At 34.3% G+C, this 25,710-nt stretch overlaps 1 protein-coding gene across 1 annotated transcript in view; it reads right to left on the bottom strand.

Annotated features, from left to right (window-relative positions):
• The window catches only part of LOC149413820 (irregular chiasm C-roughest protein-like), a 116,679-nt gene that overhangs the window by 2,072 nt on the left and 88,897 nt on the right, over positions 1–25,710 (bottom strand). The window contains exons 10-16 of the mRNA XM_089644692.1: positions 8,749–8,872; positions 6,906–7,045; positions 4,775–4,925; positions 1,717–1,979; positions 1,331–1,462; positions 1,061–1,176; positions 444–742 (exon numbers count right to left, since the gene is read on the bottom strand). Of these exons, the coding sequence (XP_089500818.1) occupies positions 444–742; positions 1,061–1,176; positions 1,331–1,462; positions 1,717–1,979; positions 4,775–4,925; positions 6,906–7,045; positions 8,749–8,872 (1,225 nt within the window). The remainder of the gene's footprint in view (positions 1–443; positions 743–1,060; positions 1,177–1,330; positions 1,463–1,716; positions 1,980–4,774; positions 4,926–6,905; positions 7,046–8,748; positions 8,873–25,710) is intronic.

The raw sequence follows: 25,710 nt of genomic DNA, 5'->3' as shown, positions 1-25,710 counted from the left end.
ATAACCTCGCTTGCATTATGTAAATATGAATGTCTCCGACTCAAAAGTTTAGTCTGAAAATTTAACGGACGGATTGCAGTCTTTGTATCGTAGACGTCTGGTGAGAATTCAGGTATTTCAATAAAAGTCGATGAAAAATTATTCATGGTTGACATTTTCCACAATAGAACGAGTCGTTTTAACGAATCGATCATGACTCCAACATTCGGCTATGGAATGATTTGATGACATTCATGGCTTTTTTTAATTTAATATGAGCAAGAACCAAGTTAGAATGTCACTCTTTACATTCATAAAAAACACCCTCCATATTATTACAGCATTACCGAAAAATGGAGAGGTTTCCCCCAGGGATTCAGTGTGGAGCTCACATTAAAATAAAACTTTAAGGGAGAACAAGATTATGATTAATGAGATGTAAATTTAAAAATAAATTATCTCACCCAATCCGATCCGCAAATGCGGGTTATTCATCGCAATCCGTTCCGCCGCGTACGTAACAATTCCATTCCTGAATGCGGCCTCGGGCGACCTCGCGGAGGCGGCAGCGCGTTGCAGCGAGCTCGACTGCGAGTTGCCTCCGCTGCCGCAGGGGGCCGTGCTTGTGGTGTCAGCCGTGCTTCTCGCCAATGAGCTATTCACGGACCCTGCGCCCGAATCGGCGATGGACGATAGCTGCGCGTTTAGCTGGTTCAGATGTGCCGTGAGCTGGTGGCTGGAGTGTAGGGACGATAGTTGTACTCTGTGAGAGAAATTAAGATGTTAGTTGGAATACAGAACAGATTTAATGGAGCGATAAATAAAACTGGAACGGTTTTGCTGGACGGAGTATGAAACAAGTATAGAAAAAAGATCGCTGACCGCAAAGGAGGCTGTTTAATAAAAAAAATGGCAAAGAGAATAAAAGACATAGGTATCTTTTAATCAAACAATTTTCAAACCGGAAATGGTATGTAACGGAAAGGGTGACTCTATTTGATCATGCGACCAGAACCATAAGTAAATGGGTAAAAAAACATGAGATGAATTTAAATTAACGTTTTTAGAAGGGTTTAGGTACCTTGTGGCATCATGCGTTCCCATGGCAGTCAGTGGAGGCTGCATCATCATAGGAGCTGGACTGTATTCCCTTCCATAGTCTGCATATCCCACGTAGCCTGCGTAACCGTGTTCATCCTATGAATAAAAACAGAATTAATAATTTCATGGATCCAAAGAGATTATAATATGTTTTAAGGGTATAAAAGAGTGATTAACTAAAATAGAGACCCGTTTTATAATATCCACGAAAATAAATAATTGTGTAGATGGGCAGGATAATTTATCTAACCTTGTATTCAGTTCCTGGGGGGAAGAGTGGATCAATGTATTCGTTAGAAAATCTAGGATACTGCAATAAATGTCCATTCTGAGCTCCTGGCATCATCATTGTACCTGACAAAGGCAGTCCCACTCTGTAGTCCTGTCAACAAAATATCATCAATATTAGACCAGAAACAACAACGAATAAATAAACAAAAAAGAAAGTAGCTTCAAAAATGATTATGATTTAATCAGCTTTTGCAAATATAATTTCAAGATGTTAAATAACATATTTTTTTAATGTAATAAAACCATGACAAAGAAAGTTGATGGAAAAGGGCTTTGGTGATACACTCTGATTAGAAATTTGAAGTAGTGAAATGGTTATTTTAATAATATCAACAAATTACGTACCATTTCACAGCTATTCTCTGCGTCCTTCAAGTCCAGCTTCAGATCGCTTATGCAAGAACTTCTATCAGAGTTCTGCGATCGCTTATCGGCTCCAGCCCGCTCGGTGTCGGCCATCACATCTGGTTTCTTCGCGGCCTCCAGGCATGTCGGCTTCTCTTCAGCGCTGGCCCTCTTGCGGCACAGAACGAGGATCATGGCCATTGCAATCACGACAATTGCCACGCCAATGATGCAGGATATGATGACCAGCAGAGGGTATTGTCCTGATGAAGACAAATCATTATTTAAAAAGTTGTAAAATCAAGTAACATTGCATAATTCGATGAGATATATGAAATGGTCCAGAGAACTCGAATGCATGGTATAATTTTATTGTTAACCGCAAACGTCGAATGTAGGTTTAGACAAAGTGCAAAGAAACTTATTTTGAATGAAGCACTAAACTATGCAAGCAAAAATTCTCTTCAGTTGGACCAAATATTTACGAAATATGATTTGATTCATCACAGACCGTCAGGATATAATTTCAATTAGAGATAATTTCCAGTGTGTAAATTCAAACAGGAGGCCCCGAGGGACATTATCAATTGATAGTCTTGTATTGTTAGATTGCATAGATGACCAGTTCCATCTATGTATGTCACTGATTTATTTGATTTGTGTTTTCGACTCTCATGGCAGTAAATTTATTTATACTCGTATGAAACAGTAACAACATTCTAATGGTGTACTTTCAGGTACACACGAAATGAAAAGTGTGCAGCTTTCTCTGTCTGAGTCAACACAAATATTGTCAACTGACAAAATCATTTCTACCATTTTCAATTTGGGAGGGGGGTTAAGATACCGTTGTCCCGGAAACCATTTATCAGATAATCAACACCTTTACCATAGGTCACCCCAAGTGGTTCGATGTGTATGGTGATTTAGCAGGGGTGCCAGGGTACATCAGGTGAGGTGTGTTCAGGATGCACCTGCCCATCAGATGGGTGACGTGCCAGATCGGGAGCTACAACTGGTCTCTCGACCCATCGTCTTGCACCGCAGTGGACACACTGATCCCTAGATTCCTACCCAACCCTCATTCCTTTTACCTTCCCAGAACCCTTTCTCCTTATTTTTCTTAAAAAAAGACTCTCCACACAACATTATTCAAATTCAGTAAATTTTTTCCTCGTGGTCTCCTGTGATACTTGAAATACGCAATACCAAAAACTAGATCAGAAACCACAATGTTAGTTGCATTCTCTCATTAGAGGAATTTACAATTAGTCATCTATAAACATTTGATTTCATAATGTTCGGTTTTTTACAATATAACGAGAAAAAATAAAAACAGACAACAATGATCAAAACAATATAAAACGTTATTTGGAGAATTCGCTGGCATCCTAACTATTTCTCACAGATTAACATGAACGGAGATATAAACGATTTTTATTGGAATATCTTTTCTTTTATTATATTTTTACGGTTATACCCATCAATGTAATATATTATTGGACAAGAAGATAATACTAATAAATCTAATCGAAACATGAAACATGAACAAAACGCAGAAATTTTTGTTTATTTTCTTATATTAAACGGGTTGCTGGTTATTTTATTACCTGGGTTCGATTCCCAGTTGAGACTGTAAACTTTTTATTATTCGGTGTCCTGTTTTGATTTATAGTTTGTTTAGATTTATTAAGATAAATAAAGATAAAAAATTACACAAATTTGAAATGATAATAAATCAATTTAATCCAAACATTTGTATTTCACAAAAAAATTAAAAAAGTGTAATTTTTCAATTTTTTTTGGAAAAAATCGAAACCGTTTTTTTTTTCATAAAAAAAAATGTTACCCAGAAAAATGAGGAAAGTTCAAAATTTTGTAGCAAGTGATTCTTAATAAATTAGCTAACTAACTAACGTCACAGAGGACTGACCGACAAACATCTCGGTCTTGGCACACTCATTGCCTCATTCACATTTATACATCGTCTCATACATACTCTTCTATTATTCTGACTCTTGACATGGCTCGAGTATCTGATTAACTTGGTCATGCCATGACTTCCTCGGGCGTCCCCGACTTAACAATACTCATTATTTTCCGTGTAATTTTCTACTAATAGTACTGTTTTATTCTTTGGCCTATTTTGATTTTGTAAGCTTTGCCACGTGTCATTATTTCAAGGTATTTTGACTCCCAAAAGCAAAACGAGAAGATCACAAGAGGCATGATCGTCAATATTCAATGCTAGGCACGCACCACCCCTAATCTTAGTATTTTTATCATTTAAACTTTATAGACTTTGCGTGAAAATTTACGAAAAAATACTCTTTAGTACGCCTCTTAACCTCAAAATTAGAATTTGAATCTTCGAGCCCTAGAAGCTTTAACCCCTGCCACGCGGGTGACTCATAAAAAGTTTAGTTTAGCAAAACATCGCGCGTGGTTAGAATGCGAATTTGAATTTTAAGAAAAAGCCAGCACGTTAAAAAAAAAACAGGTTGTATCCTGTAACCTGGTGACCCGTATACTAAGAACCGCTGTAAATCTTACGTTTGTAATTTTATTTTGTTGTTGCCAAGCGGCAACACGTTGCAAAACTTTGGACTTTATGGTTTACATGTTTTTACAAGGAGACACTATTTTAAAAACATATTTTTATAATTCGATATTTGGATCGAATTTGAATTATGAAACCAGGATGGATATTTCAAAACTCTGTATACCATTAACAAAATTCCATTACACTATTCTAAACATTTCCTGGTGAAGAGTATGCTAATTTATGATGCCAAAGTTTTCCCGTTCGAGAGTTTATACTTCTCGGCAAGTAATTGGTCTGATTCGAAGCTAAATATATTTTAATGCAGTATACATCAATGAAACTGAGTAGGGTAACGGGTACATCTACCTAATTATGCATTTACAAAAATAATACAATTATGGATTGATGGTCTAAATTAAGTCAAAGCTATTGTAAATTGACATTTATGCGAAACTTGGTCGTCATTGAAAAGCGGAGAAAACAAATTATTTTATTAACTACAAAGTAACTTACTCTGTGCAACTAGCGTGATCTCAACAACGTCAGTTCCGTAATCATTGGAGGCAGAACAGTTATAGGAACCGAAGTGTTTCAACTGACTTTCTCTGATAACCAGGGTCGACCGCACTCCTTCTGGCAGAACGTCTTCCAGAATCGAGAAGTCCTGCAGAAGAGAAACATGGTTAGTGTGTTAAAAGGCAATTACACCTATAAAATTGTACATTCAGTGCGTAATAATACTGTTGTATTTGGGAAATATCAATTATTTTGCTGATCAATCATCCATGATTTTGTCAAGGCATGTACAAGCATAAAGCGGGGAATTGATAAGTTAATTCCAGGAATACATTATAATATCAGTCATGGAGAGTATACTTTAGGAATAATGCTGCTATTTTAGTAGGGTTATTTTAATACTTCCATTGAGTCGGCCATCGAACTGTGTTTAGTTATAATTTGGTTTTCTAAATATAATAATTGTTCTAATTCGGATATTTATCAAATAATTTATGCATTTACAAAAAAAAAAAAACATTATTTTTTTAAAATAATTTTTTACTGATGTTTGTTTACATATCCTTGGTTAAAACGAATAGTTTTTTATGTATTTATTATTATTCTTTTTTACAAGACTTCTAAAGTTTGAGTGCGTTTGAGCCAATCAGTGTACCCCTGAACACAAATTCGTCAGTTATATTAGTGTCACCGAGATGGACGTGCTTTTGGTCCAACGTTTAACTGAGCGTTCTGATTTAATAGTTAAGGTAATCATAACGATCTATCCAAGTACTGACCGCGCCCTATGTTGTTTAACTCCGGTGATCGAACGAGAACCGGTGTGTTCAAAATGGTATGGTTGTTGACTCCTAAATGATATTATTACTAAACTCACTAGTACTTTTCTTAACTTTCAACGAACAATAGGTTTCTGTTAATTTTACTGATAACTTACAAAATGATATCGAAGAAGTGGTAACAAATATTAGGTGCAATTCTTATTCAACTCTTTCTCCTTTTATTTGGAACCCGATAGAAAATAAATAGAAAACTTTTGTCACGTGCTTTATCTTTCGTTATCTCAGTCTGAGACAAGGGGACAATGAAACATTCTGCCACTACTAAGTACTCCAGTCCGTGTACAAGTTCTAGCCTTTGTTCTCGCATTTGAAGGAATTGAATGCATAAACTGATAATATGTTTATCTCAATTGGACGGCATTGTTGTAACCATTGTTTGGAGATCTTCACAGTTCGTCCACGTTCAACTCTTTTCTAGAATCGAACAAATAATACTACTTCTGATTACATTTTATGAGGACACTTTATTATAAGCACTGTAATGTGGAGTATAAATGTTGAAGGAACAAAGGTAGCCAAAGTAACAATAATATAAACTCCGTTATTCGTTATTTTATACCAATGATTAGAAAAACGCTCTCCTTCAGAACGGGTTTCTTCAAAACCCAAGTTTTTTTTTACAATTACCCTTCACAAACCATCAATAAAAGTGACAAAATAGAAACGATTGTATCACCACAGACAGGAGCACTCCTGCCACGGTGTGACTGGTACACCAGGGGGAATTGATTTTTAAGACTTGTAACACTTTCTCTAAGGATGGGAAGAAGGTTGGAATTCAATCGACTGGTATGCATGGTGACCTAATAAATCAATATTGGAATTTAGGATGGGAAGAAAAAAAGATTTGATTGAGCGTTGTTTTTTCTTTGACTTTCTTCTTCTTGACTCGTTTTAGCTCTTCTTGACTCATCTTGGCTTTTCTTGACTCTTCTTGGCTCTTCTCGACTCTTTTTGGCTCGTATGGCTTGGCTTTGCTCTTTTTGCATCTTCTTGCTCCTTTTTATTTCAACTGTAAAGATCTTTTTCTTGCATTTTCTTGGCTCGCCTTGACTCTTCTTGTGTCTTCTGTCACCTTTTCGCCCCTCTCTGGATTTTCTTGTCACTTCTTGCATGTTAAGATAATACAGATACATACCTAAAAAATATCCACCAAAAATACGTGGGTACATAAAAAAAGAGAAAAAGCTTTTTTTCTAATAGTGGCGAAGAGATCAGTATTGCTTTCCTGTAACACAATGAATGAATCAATAAAGTAACAAAAATATTCTGCAATTTAGACATACCTGATCTTGCTCCGTGATTGGTCTACCTTGCTGCAGCCAGAGCACCCTGGGGCGGGGAACTGCCACGGCCAGACACTGCACCCGCGCGGGGCCCCCCGCAGACCCAGCCTGCGCCCTGCGAGACACCACGGCTGGGGGTCCTAAGGAAAAAAAACAGACACGTTATTATTAATTTTTAATAAAAATCTAACACAGTGTAGCTTGCAATATTTACGTGTAAGTGAGCCAAATCTTGAGTTGTTTTCTGAACCCGAATATTATTCGAGAAAATAATGATTCTATGGTTCTATGAAGAGTCTGATAAATAATGTGAAATTATTTCGCTTGTTCCAGAGAGAGTAAGTCTCATAACCCTCCGATAAGCGACAAGGTCTGGCCAGACCTTTTGGATTGTTAAAGGTTTTTTTCTGGCTTGTTAGAACGTAACGGTTTCATGATTTTATTAAAATCGGTGCAGATCTAACAAATGTTTTGCAGGTAGTCGGTGTTTGTTCTTGCAATTTAATGCTTTTTAGAACGTGTCTTGGTAGTTGTTTTTGTGTCGTAATTTTTTTTTAGTTCAGTTTAGTTTGGCAGTTCTGTTTAGCAGAAGCGTTCAAACTATTCTCAGCAGGTAGCCGCAAATCGCCCATCATTTGCATCGTGCAAAAGTGAAGGTAAAAAGCAACGCAAAACTCGATTTCGTTGTTTTGCTTTTATTACACATACATTCAAACACACACAAACACACACACACATACCCACAAATCATAGTTGACATTTGCGCACTTAAATTCACACATTTCGCACACCTTGCCATGCCTGGCCCAACCAAAAACACGAAATTTTATACAAGGTCTGCGTAGACCTTGTTACACCACTTACCATCTCCGGATGTCTCTCATCGGAGGGTTAAGAGATAACAATATTTCACAATGGAATAGAGCTTTTACAAGATTTTCCATCACTAGTCACCAAATTCTCCTCGACCTCCTTCTTTCACTTCTCCTTAACAACTTTCATTTCAGTTTTTGTGGGAACCACATACAAATCTTAATATTTTCATAAAATATCACATGAAAAATTAATATTAAAAAAAATTCAATCAAGAAATAATTCATTATTACGACCTACACATTACTGTAGTATTTGTAGGTATTTTGTTGCCATTTGTTGATAATTGTTTATGTATTAATTTAGACTTCTATACTTCCTATCGTTCAAGGTTTTCTCATACATTATTTCCACCCACTGCTTTTCTTCAGGCAGATAAGTGACTGCTCACGTTTATACCCATCTATTGACATTTACAGCAGGTATCCCACGCATCTCTTTTCACGAAATGACAGTCATTTCTTCTAGGTACGTGACTTCTTTATAAGTTAAAACAAATAGACCGTAAAATATAAGAATAACTGACGTAAACTTCAGACAGATAATTACAAAAGGTTTTTAGATCTTATTTATAAAGCAGAAAAACTGTTTACAGAGACAGCAAAAAGTATGAACGTTTACGTCATGAAATTTGCCAAGCGTATTCTTGTCTCGACTTGAAGATCAACACGGCGTATTTCAGTTTGCTGTGTCATTTCCAAAATGGGATATTTAGCTTTGGAATACTTAAATTCATTATTTCAGGAAGTAAAACTGGGCGCCAAATGTTTTGTTCAACGTTTAATGAACCTTGTGAAAATGACTATAATTTCTAGAGATGATCATTGATCAAACAATAAATGCACATTGCACGCGTACCTATAGTATTAAAGACACGTTCATTTGGGTGGATTAAAGCACTTAGCTTTTGAATGCAGTAAATCGTTTAACAATAAACCGTTCAGTGAATTAATATAATGTGATAGGTTACCTCTCAAATAAATGGATGCTTCAGCTTGAATTTCGACGAAGCCTTGTACCGAAGCCTTGCAAAGGTATTTTCCTGATGAAGAAGAGTCCACGGTGATGGTTAGATTTGGAGTTCTACCGACAACCTGTGAAAATAAGAAAATAAATAAATTGTAGTAAAGTAATGAAGAAAAAACTATATAAAAATTAAAAGACAATATATTGAAAATATTGTCGATGGCTGCAAATTGTAAGTTACAATAAAGTAAAATAAGATGTCATTTTGAAACGTTATTTGTAGGTTGTATTCTACACAATTTTTGACACCTTTTGACACCACGCAAGGAATAAATCCCCTCCTGATTGGGAGGGATATGTAGGGACTGGAAACGTTTAATTATTATTAAGGATCTTAAAAGAACAAATTTAGAGGAACGACTCATTCCCGTGCTTTAAATATCAACTTTGAGGTAAGGGTGGACATATTTTTATTACATTAGCGCATTTGAAATGATTTTTCATCATCAAAAGTATTGAGACAAAGGATAAACAGAAATAGAGATGGAGATGGAAAAAGTTTTAGAGACCCAAAAAATTTTTCAAAGCTATTTCAAAATCATTCATTTTAGAAATATCTCAAATAATTAATTTCTGGCTTTGTGTACTTTGTAGTATAAATCCTAACAAATAAACACAAAACCTTAACTTCAAAATAATAAATAGGTAAACAAACGGATCATTTACGATTCCCCACAAATCCACAATTCGATTAACCCTAAAACCCGGAAAACGGATTCGTTTTCTAATATCATGTCATTTCAAGGTGTTTCCATTCGTGATTGAGGCGTTCAAAACAAAAGTCATTAAAAATAATAATGGGCTGCGAACGCGGACCGCGTTTCGCCTCCCCTGCCGATACAAAACACAACATAAAGTGTGAACTTTTTAATAATAGTCGTAGTTCGTGGGAAATCAAAGTTTCCAGTCATTAGAATTTTGCCCGCAGCTCCTTGATTTCAAATTTAAATTGTCGAAGTTTTCGGTCGACAAACGAAAATCTTTGTTTCGAAATTTGGTATCCGCGATTCGCTTTTGTTTCGAACATTCAAATCAGTCTGTTTTGATACAAATAAGCAATTTGAATATTTAGTCGGATTTGAAAATGACAGATCTATTTAAATCGCAGGTGTTTTGTTTCAGATTAATTTTCCTACTTGCTTGCGTAAAAATTCAGTTTCAAATCAAAACAAATTCTTAAAATATAATTTTTACAGGTAATTAGTAATATTAAATAATTATGTATAGACAGAAGCAGCCTCATACCTCAAAACTGATTCATTGAGTGTACGGAAGTATCACATTGACACATTATTTCTGTTTAAATTAGTTAACAATCACTTTCAATGCTACTAAATACAAATCAATGTACCTGCGCCCTTCACACTCTCTTCTGTCTTGTTTAAAGTAGACCAATGCAAAACAAAGTGTAAACAAAATTCTTGTTATAACAGACTATATAATAATAACTAATACATAATATAAAAAAGTGGACATTTTCAATTGCGAGCCTAACTAAACATAAAAATTCGATCTTAGTATATAATACTTATATTTCACCAGTATTTCGATTTTCTCTTGTTTATTTATAATTCTTTTATGGTTACCAATAAATAATAACCATGACTTAAGGTATGTTCACTGATTATTTTTTTGCGAATTGTTATTATCAAGAGTTACTTTTGCTGTGTTATTTTATATAATTCCGTACTATAGTTAATAAATGTTATAACGTGTATTGTTTTCTGAATATAACTTCTACAATTACACCAAAATAAGTTCCATAAAATAAAATAAAAATTCATAATTTTCACCAGCAATTTTTTGTTTTTCTAATAAAAGTTAAATATATTTTTTATTATGTTGTCTTATTAGAGGTAAAGTCACAAGGGGGAAATCAATAATTCCTTTTATTTCGGCCAAACAACAATTGGATGTTTATCAATTGTGTAAAATTTAAAAACACGTTAATTAGTAAGGCTGTAGGTTTATAGTAACAGTTTACTAATTTAAAAATTGATATTCTGTTATCCTGATTTTAAAATATTCACTGAACAATATTTATTACCAAGGCTCGTAATGTATGGTCGAGTCATAGAAAATATATAATAAACTATAAAACTATCACCCCATCTTACTTTGTTAGTTGAAAAAATCCAAGACGTGCAGAGAGCGCTGTAAGGGCGCGGTTTATAAACCAAAATGCGAATTAGGATCAAAAACGGAAAAGTTCTAATTGTTCAAGTTTGAACCATAATGCCGTAAGTTAAGCAATAAATTAGGGGCATAACAGCTTAGCCTGACAATGAGATGCGAATATAAACTGTCTTAAAATAACTAATAAGGGGACGTGTTAATGCAGTGAGGGGTTGAATCTTACAGATTTAAACTTACTTTTAACTTACGAGTGTCCTTCTCTTAATTAAATTTTGACGTAGTTTAAATTCGCGTTAAATATCTACCGCTTTAAAAATCTGATTAGGTTTTGAATAGTTGTGTGTTTATGAGGTAAAGTTAGTAAATATATTTTTTTCGGGAGGATGTGGGGTACGGAAAAAGAGGAAGATTTTTTTTGTAATTTTGAGGAGGGTAAAAAAAAAACAATTTATTTGTTAAGAACAGATTAAAAGCCCTAACTGGCCTATAACGTAGAAAATAAAATCTATTACCTAGAATCGTTTGTAATCATAAAACACACTACTTTCGGTTGTCTGTACTGTGCGTTAGTCCTTTCGAAACTAGAACTGATTGTGTGAAGAATTCCGGTAAGCTATGATGAAGTTACCTATCTATAATAGAATATTCACTCCCTTTTCAATGTTGGATCTGATTTTTCAAGATTTATTACTATCCCGTGATTTTTTGTTTGAATCAAAATATGGGTAGGTACCTACTCAATTTACCAACTCCATTATTATTTTATTTAAATTTTGCAATAACAATATTGTATGTTAACATTAAATCGCTTTACTCAAAAATGTGTAGCTTAATGGAATATTACCATACTATGAATTTACCGTAGATATGTAAAACCTGAATTGTAATATTGTGTTTAAAAGTTTAATTAATAAAAAAAATACTAATAACCCATTTGTCAGGTAAACAATCCTGTCATCATTCATTTATTTTTTACCAAATGAAAATACACACCATTGAATCACGTTAACGTAAATGATCTTTCGATAGAACAGTTCGTAATACAGGTGGTTAATAGTGTTAAATTTCTTCCCGGTTGGAGCATCTGTTCGTTATTACGGAAATTTACAAATGCATTGTTATGTTGCCACGGCGCGTTCTAATTACTTCGCGAGCCAAGAACTTGTAGCTACATCCCGAAACATACATAAGGGCATCGCTACCAACATAAAGCAACACAACAACTAAACAACAACTGTTGCTAATGTGTTGTTGGCTGCGAGTTGCCGGCAACAATAACTCACGTTGCTGCCTGCGGATGGGTCAAAACCACCTTGGAACTAAACCCAGTTCGATCGCTGTTTATGGAAGCCAACTTCGGGAATATGTTGTTAAGTCGTTAAGATAGATACCTTTAACAATCCAAATCTATCTAAACCAATTGACTAGCTATCTCAAATTGTTGCACGGGTAGGCACCGTAAAACAACTCTGTCTTGGTACATACACCATGCTGTATTCACAATAGTAATTACTCGCGCAATCACAACTTACACAATACGAAAAATTACTACACTTAGACATCTTTCATGATTCCTTTCCAGCATACAAAACTAACTTATTCAATTTCTTATCGTGACATATTTCAAAAACACGTTCACTTCATTTTTCAAAACTTCTATGTATTAACAGTCAATTACAATTCGTGAGCATATTATAATTCTTGATTTTAATTCATTTTTTTCTCTCCATACACTTTCTTCCTTTTATAACCTTTACCTACTCATACATAAATTTAAACTTAAACTCGTTGATTTTAACATAAAATCATTAGTTTTCAGAACAATCTCAGGCGAAATTACATGATGATATTTTATGGACATACGTAATAGGTACTAAGACTATGTAATAAGGAAAAATATCCTTAACTTTATCTTATTGTACTGTGCATGTCTTAATAAATAAAATCATCTCAAACACTTCTGCAATTCTGACTCGTGACATGACCGGACTCAAATATTCAATTCTCTTCTACCTTCTATTTACACGACAAAAACTTCATTCAACATTCATTCTTCGTTCAATATCCAAACGATTGAAGAGTCTTTTTCTCAATAATAATTATTAATAATTGAGCTTTTAAATTTCATTGGTAAGTTTAGATTCAAATTACAAATTATCAATCCAAAATACGAAATAACAAATTTATCCGCTTCTATACAAATCTCCAACAGAAAATCAAAAGCCTATTCAGAAAATCGTATTTTCATTAAAATCATTAAAAATCTAATTAAGTTCATATAAAATAAACATTATTTATTACGACTTTTATAACTTTTCGCCACTTGTTTATCGAAAAAAACGGGAAAAAGTATGAAGCAAAATTTAAATATTTTAATTAAATTTAATTCTCAAATAATTAAAAGCAATAATTAGTCGCCTGAAATATAAATACAAATGGAAAACATCTGCCGAGCTAACCACGGCTTAGTGGTTTCAATTCCCTTTGGCGGCATTTATTTTTACTCGGAAGATATTTTCAATTTATATTGACATTTCAGGCGACTAATTATTGCTTTTAATAATTTGTTATCCATTATGCTATGCATCCTTGTCTTATAAACATTAGTTTATCGTTAAAAAATAATTATTAAATTCTATCTATCTATTTAAATAAGTCTGTAAATGTTCGTTTTTTTTAAAACTTAAGTCTCAGAAAAGTTCTTCACCGATTGCTTTGAAATTTTGACACAACGTTGCATACTAATACGCCTGTGGATTATTTTACAATATTATGTAGATGTCACCTGTGACAGGTATAAACAGGCTCTTAAAAAAAAACACTGTCAACACAAACCGAGTAAGCCACAGCAAAGCGAGGCGGGGTAGAGCTAGTTTGAAATAAGAACTCAATTAAATTAATCACAGTTTTATATACATGTATATGTTTTAATTACTGGCTAATTTAATAAGCCTTGTTTTCCGATTAGCGCAATAATATTGACTTCCGCATACAACGAAATTGTTTTATTTCGAGGAAAAAATGACCAACCTGCCTCAAAGTCACACAAAAGTCTGTCCGTAATGACATTAGCCCTCGGTGAAAATGTTACGTCATCGCTGACGCTAATTGGTCCAACTTTATCCTCGCCTTGCCACATTAAGTTTTGCAACAAATGGAAGCACAACGGTAAAGAAACATAAGAAGAAGAGGAGTTATAGAAAGAGGCCGTTTGGCTTTTTCCGACTCGCGGCACTGGAAGTCAGCTGAAAGTTTGGATGTGATTAACTTTGAGATATTTTGTGGCAACAGAAAATAGCCTGTTTGATTTTGGGGTTGTATTATGTTAGACTCAGTTAATAAAAAAACAATGTGAAATTAACTAATAAAGATTACCTAATATAAATATAAATTAACTAATATAGAGCTGTAAACACCGGTTTTTTTCACAGAAGACAACTCAAGTATGTCCGAAGAAATTTTCCTAAAACTACTTATCAACTCTTACGTAGTCTCACGTCTCGATTACTGCAACGGCATTATGCCAGCCTTCCAAAATATCAAATTGACAAATTTCAATCGGTGTTTAATGCAACAGCACGGCTCATAAACGGGGTTTCAAAATATTTGTTCATTTCAGAACACCTTCGTAACTTTTACTGGCTCAAGTGCCTTGAAATAATCCAGTACAAATTGTGCTGGATAGTGTTTAAATCCATCAATGAAATGGCCCCACCCTACATCTCTGAATTATGCGTCCCGGAAAACACTGATCTGAGTCAGTCAACTCTTAGATTAGCAACATGGAAATAGGAAATCTATTATTTTTTTAATTATCCCTGCCCTATATAATGATTAAAATCGCAATAATAATATTTGCACACAACTTACGACCGTTATTTGTTTTAATTTTAAAGTTTGATATAAATTAGGAACACATTTTTATTACATTAAAGTAGTTTGATTATAAATTGCAACATCTGGAATGGAAATTTGAGTGTCCTGACAATTATGCTACTGTGAACTTAAAGACAATTTCAAAATTCATTACGTCATGTTTAAAATGTTCATACAGAACTTTAAAACCCACTTCTTGACATAAGAAAAAAACTGCCTAAATCCAAATCAATGTCAAAATACCTTACATAATAGAAATACTAAATTATTATCTGAAAATCTTTGTCGGGCGTGACCTCAAGAAAGCTCAAAGATCGGAGGATTATTAAAATCGATTTTAAACGAACTAGTGAATTTATTATTCCGGGATAAAAGGTTGGCGGAGTAAAATTTGAACGCGCCGGGGTAAGGAACGGCCTTGGTTGAGCGGTGAAGGAACGAACGGACGGAACTGGGCGGAACGGAACAAATCTAACCAAAATAGTACTTTTTAAATGACAGTATGTTTTACAGCCCAACTTCGTCTATAATTTAAATCCTTGTAATTTTTTAACATTATTGACTGCCCTGACGCTATAAGTTTGTTCTCACTACATGCACCTTCGAAACATACTAAACGGAATATATTACTTCACAAGAGTAACTTCGTGTTCATTTTTGTTATGGATAGACTGGGAAATGAGATTATAGATATTGCTGATATTTTAGTTTTAAATTGAGACACATTCAAAGCCAAAATAATTTGATACTTTTTAGTTCTTGTAAATAACGAGTAGGTAATCCAAATTTAGGCGTATGCTTAATTATTCAAAATGTCTTTATTTTTTATTACACTATATAATTGTAAGGGATTTTTAAAGCTTTACAATTTTATTGTAATTTATCCCTTTCAGACCCGAGCCTAGTTGACAAACAATTTTTAGTTTTTCGTTGTAGTAATGTGACTATGGGTAACAAAAAAAGAAAAAAAGAATTTTTTTATATTTTTTATTAATCAATTTTTCTTGGAAAAGCCATACTCACAATTGTGAGTACTGGGTCTCAACAATTTCCAAAAAGAGATACTGGTTTAACAAAATATTCGAGGTAAGTTATCAAAAATCAATGATTATTTGCGATGAAACTTTAAGAAACAGTTGACATCTTTTGATAGGCATAAGTAGACATCACATTTTATACATTTGGTGCGAGATCGCTTTGAACATCCCTCCAGTCTGCAACACCTTGGAGCTTTGAGAGATTCGACAATGGGCCAATGCTCATACCCGTCGTACCTCTTGTCTTCAAATGGAATTGCAGCTGGTTGGTATCTTTTTGAAGGTGACTGTATTGTTTGGGTGCTCGTTTCAGCATCTGCATCAAACTTTCGTTTGGGTGGCAGTCCTCCAAGCAAATACTCTCCAATCGTCAGCCTAAAATCCAGCAGGTCCAGTATATCTTTTGATCTGTAATTATTTTCGTTGAAAACTCTTCTGTACTCATTCCAGCTATTTACGATAGCTAAGTCAAACATATGAATAATTACTTTTAACGTCCATTTCTTTGTCTTGACCCAAGTCCTGTAACATTCCAGACTTTGATCACAACTATCGACTCCACCCATTTTTTCATTGTATAGTTTTACAACAGCTGAGCACTAAACTTGTATGTGTTTTTTTTTTCAGTTTTATCACATCTTTCAACTTGAGTACTGGGCGTACTACCTACAAAGGAAAATGCCATTAGAATAGATTTGTTGTCTTTCCATTTCACAATAGAAACAGCATCATCTGATCGGCATATTTCTTCAAAATCCCCTCTCTTCATTTGTTTATCTGGGGTAAACTTGAAGCCTTTAAATCTGTTAGGCATAATGGTGTCTGTGCCATAATTTTTTTTCTCCTTGAGTTTATCAAATAAAGGCATTGTTGTGAAATAACGATCGAAGAAGACAGAGCTTTCTTCTGGCAGAGTTGAAACAAGTCGCAAAATTACTGCAGGACCTAGACCTAATGTTCGATCGGGTAATGGTGTATTCGCACCTTGGTATATCTCGAAATCCAACACTGTTCCATTGGAACTAGTCATTACGAAATTTTTCAGTCCGGTTGGACGAGGTTTGTTTCTTTCAAATTGGCGAACGGCACATCTTCCTAGAAATGGTATCATTTGCTCGTCAATTGAGTAAAACCCAAAGTCTCTCTCAATAGAAAGACATCTGTCTCTCACTGCTTTTATCACTGGATCAATTTTCCAAAAAATATTATTAGCATGGCCTGCATTTTCAGCAAATGTGTCAACGAAGTGTAAATTGACGCGGAACATAAAAAATCTGTCACGACTCATTGCTGATGCAATCGGATCAAATCGAAATCGAGAATGCCAATTTAGCTTGATCCTCGGAAATTTAATACAGCCAATCAGGGCATTTATACCAAAAAACTTTTTTTATTTCAGAAGCAGAAGTTTTCAGTATGTTTCCAGTTTTATTTAAATAATATTGTGCAGTATGTTTCGCTCCCAGCTCAAAAAGCTCCTGCGTAAAATACCTCTCAAAGAATGCGACTGGTGATATTACTTGAGATGGTACTTTCAATGTTGGTGTTGTTGTCTTTCTCACAAAAGATCTTTTCCTCCACTGGTAGTTTCTTTGTGCTGGTGGTTGATTATCTGGTTCTTCGTCTGGCTCAGAATCAGATGAACTGCTTACGGTTCTATTTTGTGGGGTCCATTCATCTTCGTTATCATCATCGCTAAATAACTCAATATCTGATTCATTTCCGTTCATAAGCAAGTCAGTAATGGCATCTGGATCATTTATAAGATTCTCAATGGTCTGTAAATAAAATACAAATCATAAAAACACAGTAAAAACAAAGGCGTTTTATTTAATGAATACAAATATCTTATCCCATACATTACTTACATTGGCAGGGTAGAGAACCAGAGCTCACAAACGTGAGTTGTAAAATTCAAATGTATCTAATCAATACAAAATACACTTTTAACTTGTAATAGAGCTACACTATTGTTTACTACACTCTTGACCAACGATAACTTCAAGAACAATTGAAAGAAGTTGAATAAAAGCAAAGTTATGAGCAAAAACAGGGAGACCGACAAGACTTTATCGAACTTTCATAAAAGTGCAACAAAAGAATCCTGGTGTTGCCACCGCATAGAAATTTTACCCAATTAAAAAATATTTTTCAAGTACCCAGCCATGCTCACAAACGATCGAGACTGGTCACACCCATAGAAGCATTGCACCGTCAGAAATTAAATCAGTAACTTACCCTCACAAAAGTGAGTACAGGGTCTGAAAGGGTTAAGCTTAAATTTTTAAATCTTAACGTTATACTGTTTGCTTTCAATTTAATTTATGATGTTTATGTTGAAGCCCAAAAATAAATTAAACCCCAAATATAAATTAATGCCCAAAACTAAATTAAAGCATAAAAATAAGTAAATATTTTTTATAATGTATATTAATTGGCGTCTCAAAGGATATATGACCATACATAAAATAACCAATATTGGAATAAATGGTAAAGTTGATAAAATACCTAAGTTAGTATTTTATCAACTTTAAAATTTGTGATTAAAAAAAGTTTTAAAATAAGGTTGACTAACTCTCACTCTTAACTCGTTTTACTACGGGGATTCGTTCAAAATATTTCTTTTTTTCTTAAAGTTGAAAATCTTTGGTTTTTTATATGAATACCGCACAAAAGTACCTATATGTGCTAATTGCTAGTGCGCCTCTCTCTTGAATTTGGTTACCACCTCTGGTCTGAAGCCTCAAAATAACTGAAAAAACCCTTGACTCTGTGCAGAAACGGGCCCTATCCGATTCCCCTATCTTAACAAGCAGATTACAATCTTTAGAGCACAGGCGTCAAGTAGTTATGCTGTTATTGTTCTACCAGTATTACAATGGAATGTGCTCCGAGGAACTAGAGTGATTGATTCCTTCGATGGGAAATACGCCAAATGCGCGCCCAACATAATAATAATATGTACACTTGTTTAATTTTGTAAGTTCTTTATTAATTAAATTCTGGATACAGTCGCCATCTATGGATTGTTTGAAAAGTTAATTATTAGAAATGGTGTGTATCTGTGCTAACGTTTTAGAGCTCTAATTTTTCGATAAGCAGTTGCCTTTTTTTTTCATTGTGTATATCAACAATCTGTCAATGGATTAGTATTTTTAATCTATAAAGGGACTGTTCCCAGTAAAAAAGTGTTCTTTCCTTCAGAAATTTATTACAGTAAACAGTGTTTAGCTGTACAAGGGTCGGGCCCGTTATCAATAAATTGTTATTGTCAACGTAGATATTATAAAAAGCATGTTTTGTGATTCAAATAAAAAAGTTAAATTACGACAAAAGTGTTTCCAGTAAAGTCCATAAACCAGAAAAATATACAACACTGTTCAAATTTATCATATGAGAACGGGTCGCTTCTACGACTCGTTAACGCCTACAACATGGGTCTTGAAGAGACCTTTGTTCACTCCATCCTCTCTTCAAAAAGACTCTCCACACAGCATCCCCATAGATGACATAGGTGCCATTTTTTTTTCAAATACAAAAAAAACCTGTCGCATGTCAATAACCGCCCAACTCCCCACACCGATCCCAAAATTTCTATCCCGGAAGACATCGGAGACCAAAGTACTTTCCACAGTTTTTAATCCAAATAAGGCCAAGAATCACTAGATAAAATGAGTCAGGAATAACTCTTAACATCCTGTATGATACATACAATATATTAGTGTTCAAACGGTGCATTCTCTCTTCTATTCAGTGTGCCCCTTTCTTTAGACGTAGCAGGACCTTCAGCCGGGGCGGAAACAGGATCAAAGCAACCTATTCGTATATTTCACATTCAAGGGAAGAAAGCCACGCAAGTTGAAAGCGATGGAGGACGCAATGCTGAGCTGTAAGGCTCCGCGCGAAGGCTTTAGCAATAGTCACTTGCTTGTAAATTTATGAGTGGTATCAATCGTTATTGCGAGAGTATAGCGTGTTTTGCAACTGAGAACACAGCGCGAGATTACACCCATAAACCATCACCTACGGAACACGAATTTTTACGAATGGGGTAAATAAGTGGCTGGATAATTTATCTGTTATTTATAATTTATTTGTTTTGTTTTCTTAAGTACTGATTATTGCTATTAATATGTTTTTAAAACCATGTTTATAATGTTGTTTTTTTACATATATTTAAAAATGCATCTGGGAAAAGGTTTTATAGCGAATCAGAAAGAAAGTTTATTTTGTATAATAACTGGGGGCCTATGTCAATTATAAGATAAAAATGACTCTTTCACATTATGAGACAGAAATAATAATAATAAATTCTTTACTATGTTCCCCTTTTTTGTAAAAAATATATAAAATGATATCCTCACTGAGTTCTGCGTGCAAAGGATTTCAATTACATATTATTAAAAAAAATTTTGAATGGATAATAAAAAGAAATTATAAATAAAGGTATTGTGTAGTGCTTTTTCTGAAATAGTTAACATGTGGTTTTTAGTTAAATTGCTTAGGTTTCAGTCTGTATTAAGAGTCAGTATACATATTTTCTATTTCTAATCTCTTATTTTTTTATTAAACTTTTTATTTGATATTTAAATGTTATAATATTGTTGTAAGATTTGAATGAGAGTGGGATTTTGTTGTAGAGATAAGAACCGTAGAACAGGAGGCTTTTATGCACAAATGTTGTATTTGTAATTGTTTCGCCTTTCGATAGATGTATTTAGGTAGATGTTTTAGTATATGAAAAATTGTCGTTATCTAGTACACATAAAGTGAGATAATATATTGTCTTTGGAAAATCGAACTTTCGACATTTCGAAGACACGAACAGCCTTACTGAAAACGTGATGTAAATATTACGCAGCGTGAAAGGTCAGAACAGTAAAAAAAGACTTATTACAGTGGCGTTTGTTTGGTTAAAACGGGTTTAAACCAGGTTCAAGGGCGGCTTTATCACACTAACGTTGAACGGGCGTGTAAGAATCTAATTAAAAAGACGGTTAATGACATCTGAAAACGCCGGAACTTAGCTAGTCGTCTATAATTCCGTCTCTGGGTAATAATAATGAATCAAACTAGATATTAAATTGATCGGGTGGTGTCTTTCAGGTGCATTGCGACTCTGCATTGCCAAATACGCATCACGTATTCTCCTGACACTCCTTTTCCCTTCCATCCTCTCTAAATGTCTAAACCGTATAAGCACCTACCCACTTAATAATAATCGGCCTAATCGTTGGCATTGTCTCTTGTGACTCGTATTATCGTACATGGTTTAAATGCACTCATAAACCAAATAAATCTCATTTCTACTACATTCTTACTAGTAACTTCCTACATCTGCTAGTTCTGTCCTTCACTACCATAAATCGCTATCGAGGTTGGCGCTATCATAACTCCTTTATAGAATGCTAGTTTCGCTACTCCAACAATATTTGATCCCTGTAGAAATAAAAGTAATGATGTGTCACACAGCTAGTATGGCACTTCATGAGTTTTAAAATTGTTTAAAATCACAACTGACTACTTACTTCATACATCGGGTCTCAAAGAGAAAACAGCATAAATATTTTCACAAACGTAATTAAGTCGAGCGCGTTGACAATCTACATGTGATCAGTTGGAAAGCCCAGATAGATTATTAATGTTGATTCAGTTTCATGTTCGTACCATTAGATTAAGGTTCCCTAAGTATGTATTATTGTAACAATCATACTACGGTTTCAGGCAACAATTCTGTTATAAATACGCCTCTATCGAAATATAAATCTGTATTGATTAAACATTTTATTAATGAGATCAATGCATAACAGTTTTTTTTCTATTTATTTTTACTGTTTATTGTTTATTTACATTGTATCATTTTTACTTTAAAATTTTTAACCTCACTAGATCAAGCCTGTAAATAAAAAAATAACACAAAAAATTGTGAGAACAATATTGTAACATTCATGTTTCTAAAAATTGGGTACTTATTAAGCTAATTCTAGCCGATTCTCTACAGTATAATTTAGTAAGCATGCAGGGTGACCATATGTTGATAATTGATTGTGAAAAAATAAAAAGTATATATTTAAAAGGACCAGAGAGAACAGAAAAAAATTACATAAAAGGACAAGGATAAGAAATATATAACATATTATGCCATTAATTTAAAAGGATAAAGTTAGTTTTTTTTAATTATTTATTTTTTTTAATAATTTTGTACTAATGTGAATTCTTTTTTGTTGTTTAAACTCATAATATAATTTTTACTTTATTTAGTAATGTACCTTGAGCGTCAATAACTATCATGTATATAATTGGCACTTGTGCCGTTAATTCTAGATAAATAAATATGATTGAATTTTTTAAATTAAATTACCGTAATCAAATTTTCTAAAAAAATATGATTATTAAATGCGATAATTTGATGCCATCGAAACATGAGTATTTTTAAAAAACGTAACACGCACCGCTCGCTTACATAAAGGAACCGATTGACCTGAATTTCAGATATACTGCGTCAGCTCTTAGCTTTATTAAAATTTAATAATGTAGTAAAAGGTCTTGGGCGGTACAGCAATACGTAAAAGTTGTTGGGAATTATTGTTCGTCTTTAAAATTCTTTTTGGCTTTGCATAATTTTGAAAAAAGCATCAACAAAAGTACACAATGTGAATCTAGGAAGCTTTATCAGTATCAATAACCGTACAAATTATTCGCATGTTTCAAAAGGTTGAAGAAAATGCAAGAAACGGAAACGGAAACGAAACTGAAACGGGAAATAATATTCCCGCGACCGCGATCGGTGGCTGAGTTGACATCGCGTTTGGGTCCCACCCAGGTGAAGTGTGTTCAATTCCTCCATCACAACACAAGCAACATTATCCACTTACTGTGAGATGAGGTAGTGGGAGATTTTCAAATAAAGCCAGGCTATTTGTTACCCAGGAATGTTTGTCTTTCCCTTTAAAAATTAAAAAGATAAATTAAATTTGGTTTTTACGTGAAACCGCACAAGATTTGTACCTGCTCCCAACCGTCCGGAGCCAGTGAGTCTATGGTATCACCAATCGCATACCATCTATGTTGCGAGGCTGAAAGTAGTAGAGAGAGAAATTAGACGGGAAGAGGAAAGTGGGATAAACCGGGCTATTCAAATCTGGCCAGCAAACACGGCCAAAGCCATTTCAGCAACGATTCAATTCTAAGCGAAGGTCTTACACCTGGAAGTGGAAATCGAACCGGAAATATAATTTTTAATCTGTCAACTATGAAATAACACAAATAATTCATTTAATTATATGCCTATGAAATAATCATATGACTGGTATTTGAACCCGCGACCTCCGGCTTGCTAGTGGAAAGCCTTACCCCTCGACCACAGGGAAGCCGTTATGCTTAGCAATATTTTTCCCAACTCTCATCATAAAAGCTGATTTTTATGTTCTGGAATTATGTAGGACTTAATTTGTACGAGAATTAACCCACGACGTCTGGGTTATCTAGGTAATTAATTATTTTCTCAGCATTTAAGTTATGTCCAATAGAAAACCACCCACTCTGGATTAAATTCTTTTCCCAATCATACATAACTAATTCGTTCATCAAAATTCCTTAAACATATTTCTTATACTCCATTACTTATCGAAGTGATATTTACAATCTGTAAATACTATTGAACAAAGTTGCTATCTGCGTCTGTCTGGTTATGCGCGTAGTTCTTCTAAACTTTGCAAAAGATTTTTATCTAAAAGGTTCACATATACTTGTATAATGCATGCATATTATGTTTATAGAAAGTAGAGAAAATTCGATGTTTTATAAGTAAGTCGTAAATATATATTTTAGGACGTACATTGCTAAAGCTGGCTAAACCTTATGAGATACATCAAAATAATGTACTAATTGAGTTGTACATCTTTAAAAGGCCTCATAAACCAAATTTTAATCCAAACCATTTATAAGTCGCAGAGTAACGCCGGGTACACGTCAGATAGTGTTCTATAATAAGAACATGAAACAGAATATGGCATATCTTAAAATAGGAAGAAACCCGACCGCGGAACATCCCCGAAACAATACTAATTGCGAAGAAACTTCAGCCAAATTCTCTCCCAATAAACTCCGCTTCTAAACGATCTGGAGAGGTCAGTAATTTGACCTCACCAAAGGCACTAAATAGAAATATTTGAAAGCTCCCGTCTGCCCAAGAAAGTTAGCCGAGTTTCTTCCTCGTAACGGCGTTACTGCGTTATGGCGTTACGAGCTTAGTGGAGTTACTGCGTTATGGCGTTACGGCGTTACGGTCTTACGAGGTAACGGCGTAACGGCCGGCCGTTCGGGCGCCGAACGGCCGTTATTATGGCCCTAACGGCCGAACGCGAACGCGTGAAGATGTTGCGAATATTGGCCTGTGAATATAATAGAGAATGGAAATAGAGATTCATGTTTCTCTTTTTATTTATTTTATTAATCTTAAGATAGATCGCATCATACACAAGCTTATAAACATAGATTACTGTTACTTTGAGAACAAAATCCAATTTTAAAAATGCTAGTTGAAAATTATTATGAGAAAGGATAAAATTAATTAAATAACTTGAAATGCTTTTATACAAGTTTCTGGTGGATAAATCTTAACAGTAGTATCTTGATATCTCATAAAATGTTAAATTAAAGTCATCAGTTAAAACTAACTTATTTTTCAATATCTGAATATACAATGAAAATCAAGTACCATTTAATTCAAGAGTTTCAATTCAAAATAATTATGAGAAAAAAACAGTAAGTATACGGATAGGTTTTGCAGTATTTGTTTTTGGGAAAATTTGATAAGGGAGGCGGGCTTGAGTACCGGCGCCCCGGGAACTATTTATTTGATAACCAACAACTCTGCCATCAGTCACCCCAAGTAGTTCACCGCGTTTGATGACTAAGCAGAGGTGCCCGGGTTCATCGGATGTGGTGTGTTCAGGATGCGCCTACCCGCTCGTTGCGTGCCGTGCCAGATCGGGAGAGGCTTTGCCACTTTGACCTCTCCAACTGGTCTCTTGATCCATCGCCTTGCGCCGAAATAGGAGGTATATATCCATATGTTCGTCACTCCTGGACACATTAATCCATAGATTCCTAACCAAATTTAATACCTATTACTTTTATAGAACTTCTTTTCCCTAAAAAAGACATTGGCCCTGATGGAAATTATTTTCCTCAGGGCCCCTGTGTGGGGCTAATATAATAATTTCAACCCGATGCTTCATCCTTCGTCAGCATTGAACAGACATAAATTTCACAATTTGAAAGGGATGCCAGCCTTACGACAAAGGAGTTGTTACACAGCCTTAGCGATTAATTAAAACTTTGAACGTTTATTCACATGTTTATTAGGGTGGATCGCCATTGTATGGAATTTTTTTTTTTTTATAAATTAGTTTTCGCGGGGTGCGGAATAGATGCTCTAGGTACATACAATTAAGCATACAAAATATCAATTTAAAATTTTGATAGCAAGTACTGCCCCAAAGCAGTTGAATTATTTAAAATCTGGTAAAAAATTGTCCCTTTATAAAACAGTTTTGTGTCAATATTAATACTTTAATATTTACTTTTACATTTCATAATGAATAAAAATTGCCGCGCCTTAAATAATAATATTAAAAAAATGTGATAATATTTATTTTCCTGCGAAAATTTGACAAATTGCCGAGTCCACTTTCTCGCGCCTCGCTCGCGCACCGCGCATCTTTAGATCAATCGTCCATATCTCGCAGTACAGTTTCAAGTTTTACTAACGTTGATCTTCCAACTGACCAAAATTACTTTGCTTCATCTACTCCTTCTTCTTATGTAATAAATCCAACAGACTGGACTATCTG

The sequence above is a fragment of the Hesperophylax consimilis genome, chromosome 21 (genome assembly GCF_061612785.1).
Source record: "Hesperophylax consimilis isolate HC1 chromosome 21, BYU_Hcon_1.0, whole genome shotgun sequence".
Lineage (NCBI taxonomy): Eukaryota > Metazoa > Arthropoda > Insecta > Trichoptera > Limnephilidae > Hesperophylax > Hesperophylax consimilis.
The sequence above is the reverse complement of the archived record's forward strand: the minus strand, read 5'-3'. Positions and strand labels throughout refer to the sequence as shown.